Genomic DNA, 3,893 nt, shown 5'->3' with positions numbered 1-3,893 from the left:
ACAATATAATCTTGATATCATTATTGCAGGATGGATTGTCCAATCAGTGTGACTCCTAATATTATTATAACTTTTGTATTTATTCTGTTTTAGTTAATATATTTTAGTTTGGGCTTTTTGTTCTTTTTTCTCTTTCTTTTCAGTTTGTTAGTTTATTTCTAGTTTAATTGGAGATTGCACTAGAGAGTGCCCAGATTACATTTTTGCATCTGTCCATCACATTTTTTATTGGTGATGTGTATGTTAATCTGCACTAATTGTTTATGTGTAAACGAGTAAACTAAACTCAACTAAATTGAACAGGATTCCCTGGATCAAACGGAGAGAAGGGAGACCCTGGCCCCCCAGGTCTAGATATTCCAGGTCTGCCAGGAGACAGAGGAACTCCCGGTTTCCCAGGTTCCCCGGGACCAGTTGGAACTCCAGGACCCCCTGGAGGACCTGGACGGGACGGCCTGCCTGGACTGCCAGGTAAAAACTACTGCTAACGTGATTATTCTACGGTCATCAGGACTAACAGTAGCTAACTAACAGGCCTACTGGCTTTCTGATGTTAAAAAAAACTAACTGTGTTTTCTTCCCATCAACCATCATCTTTGGCTTTTTCCGATGTTTTTTTCTAAGCTTTTAAAAAAAGAAAAAAATCATAGCCTAATTTTAATTTTACAGTACATTGCACATCATTATTTACATTATGCAAAAACAGTTTCTCATTTTCTTTTTCAGCGCTTTTTGTCTCTTTTTTTTGTCATTTCTTCCAAGGTTTTGGTCACTTTTTTAAAATGCTATAAAATTCCATAAAACAAACACAATTCGGTGAAAGTAATCATTCATTTTAACTCAAGAACATTGTATGGCATCCATGTTATTTTTAGGCAAATTGGTTAAAAGAAAACCAAGATCCTGATATTAAAAATAAAAAAAAACGGGTCAAATTGGACCTGAGGAAAACACAAGGGTTAAACCAATCAGAATCATCTCAGGTGCCGCTAAGCTCTGGACGGTGGCCCTGTGAAACAGTCTCGGGGAGGAACTTATTTGGTGGAACGTTTGCACCCAAAAGAAAACGCCACACACATACATGGTAAACTTCATTAGCTCTTACCAGTGGATCGCCACAGCTATCCCACCACTCTGTCCCAAAACGCCTCAGTTAGAGAGGAAAATGCCGTACATGTTCTTAGTAAATCTTTACAATCACTCCCCCAAAAGAAACAGCGTGTAGCTTGCTAGCTCAAAACACCCGGCGGCGAATATCCTGGAAATGAAGTGTTGCCGTCCCAGACTAAGATATGACCGACTATATGATGGTCTTGGTAATTGAACACATCATTTTTTTGTTTTTTTTTCTGCTCTAACTGTAACGTCCGACTGGCTGCAGGTCTTAAAGGAGACATGGGCCCCATGGGATCTCCAGGACCTTCTGGAGAATCAGGAAGACCAGGAGGACCCGGCGGTCCAGGACCTAAAGGTGTTCACTCATAACTCTTACATACAGCACACATCACACACAGTGGGTCCCGAGTTATGTTCCCCACTTTGTAAATTTTATTTCTGTAGTGTTTTAATACAAGAAAACGGTATGTTAATGGGAAAAAGCTGACACAAGCTTTTACTCAATTTTTTACATTTGTAAACACAGGTTTAGATTATTAATTCCATGAGGAAATTCATGATTCATTATTTAAGTAAATGTAGAGATGCTAATCCATTAGTTGTCAACTATTAAATTAATCTACAACAGTTTTGATAATCGATTAATCGGTTTCAGACATCTTTTATGAAAAATATGTCAAAATTCTCTGATTGCAGCTTGTTAAATGTGAGGATGTTCTTTCCTCTTTGACAGTACACTGAATATCTTTGAGTTGGGGGACAACATTTTGACTTTGGGGAACACTGATCCACATTTTTCACCATTTTAAAGACCAAACGACTAATCTGTCAAAGGTCCCATGACACGGTGCATTTTGGATGCTTTTATAGACTTTAGTGGTCCCCTAATACTGTAACTTAAGTCTCTTTTATATAGACCTTAGTGGTCCCCTAATACTGTATCTGAAGTCTCTTTTATATAGACCTTAGTGGTCCCTAATACTGTATCTGAAGTCTCTTTTATATAGACCTTAGTGGTCCCTAATACTGTATCTGAAGTCTCTTTTATATAGACCTTAGTGGTCCCTAATACTGTATCTGAAGTCTCTTTCATATAGACCTTAGTGGTCCCTAATACTGTATCTGAAGTCCCTTTTTATAAACCTTAGTGGTCCCCTATACTGTATCTGAATTCTCTTTTATATAGACCTTAGTGTGTCCCTAATACTGTATCTGAAGTCTCTTTTAAATAGACCTTAGTGGTCCCTAATACTGTATCTGAAGTCTCTTTTATATAGACCTTAGTGGTCCCTAATACTGTACCTGAAGTCTCTTTTATATAGACCTTAGTGTCCCTATCTGTATCTGAAGTCTCTTTTATATAGCTTAGTGTCCCCTATACTGTATCTGAAGTCTCTTTATATAGACCTTAGTGGTCCCCTAATACTGTTCTGAAGTCTCTTTATATAGACCTTAGTGGTCCCCTAATACTGTATCTGAAGTCTCTTTTATATAGACCTTAGTGGTCCCTAATACTGTATCTGAAGTCTCTTTTATATAGACCTTAGTGGTCCCCTAATACTGCATCTGAAGTCTCTTTCCCAAAATTCAGCCTTGGTGCAGAATCACAGCCATTAGAGCCAGTCCCACAATGAGCTTTCCTTAGTATGTGCCATTTCTGAGTCTGTAGCTTTTGAGGAGGGGGGGGGAGCATAGAAAGGGGAGGTAACCTTGCCCCTTATGACCTCATTAGGGGCAAGATTCCAGATCGGCCCATCTGAGCTTTCATGTTCTCAAAGGCAGAGCAGGATACCCAGGGCTCGGTTTACACCTATCACCATTTCTAGCCACTGGGGGGGCCATAGGCAGGCTGGGGGGACGCACATTAATGTTAAATAACCTCATAAAGTGACATTTTCATGCCATGGGACCTTTAATCCAGAGAACAATGGACAGATTAATCAACAATGAAAATAATCATTAGTTTCAGTAATGACTAAATGTCTTGCTTTGTAATTTATGTTGTTGCTATAACAAAAAGAAACATAGGAGTTAGGGAAACTTTTTAAAGAGGATAAAGAAACAAAGTGCTGACGACCGCTAAACTTCTCTGATTCTCCCGTTTCTTCTCTGCAGGTGAACCTGGATTCCCAGGCCGAGACGGTGGACCCGGCGGCCCCGGTGCTAAAGGAGATAAAGGAGATGCCGGCATCCAGGGACCCCCAGGAACCATTGACCCCTCACAGATTCTGAAGGGACAGAAAGGAGAACCTGGACTGTCAGGTACAGTCGAAAATAAAGCTTTTTTTTTTTTTTTTTTTTTTTTTTTTTTTTTTTTTCAAATGTCGATTTTCTGTTTCAAACCGATCTTCATTTGAATGATTCGATATTGATTTATAAAATTCCAGAGATCGACTAGTTTTAAAGCTAGACTGAAGAAATTGGTAAAAAGAAACCACTTCAAACGATCTACTCAACCCATGTCAGTCTAAATAACGCTCCAGAGTGAGGCAAAAAACGGGCATGGAGATGACCGGCTTTAGGTAGAATTCAATTCAATTTTTCAATTCAATTTTATTTATAGTATCAATTCATAACAAGAGTTATCTCGAGAAACTTTACAGATAGAGTAGGTCTAGACCACATGCTATAATTTACAAGGACCCAACAATTAGTTCTGTTAATATATATTTTTTTACATACATTTAAATATACAAAACATAGTTTGATTTAAATTGGCTGGACAGGCCGGTGAGTAAAGTGGGCGGACCAGTGAGTAAAGTGGGCGGACCAGTGAG

General features: G+C 38.8%; 1 protein-coding gene across 3 annotated transcripts in view; it reads left to right on the top strand.

The window, feature by feature from the left end:
- Positions 1–3,893, top strand: part of col4a5 (collagen, type IV, alpha 5 (Alport syndrome)) — an 82,680-nt gene that overhangs the window by 52,110 nt on the left and 26,677 nt on the right. For all 3 annotated transcript variants that reach the window (XM_032499377.1, XM_032499378.1, XM_032499379.1), the window contains 3 exons: positions 304–471; positions 1,382–1,471; positions 3,232–3,378. In XM_032499377.1, the coding sequence (XP_032355268.1) occupies positions 304–471; positions 1,382–1,471; positions 3,232–3,378 (405 nt within the window). The remainder of the gene's footprint in view (positions 1–303; positions 472–1,381; positions 1,472–3,231; positions 3,379–3,893) is intronic.

Source organism: Etheostoma spectabile, chromosome 19 (assembly GCF_008692095.1).
Source record: "Etheostoma spectabile isolate EspeVRDwgs_2016 chromosome 19, UIUC_Espe_1.0, whole genome shotgun sequence".
NCBI classification, from domain to species: Eukaryota; Metazoa; Chordata; class Actinopteri; order Perciformes; family Percidae; genus Etheostoma; species Etheostoma spectabile.
This window is presented reverse-complemented; position numbering and strand designations above follow the sequence as displayed.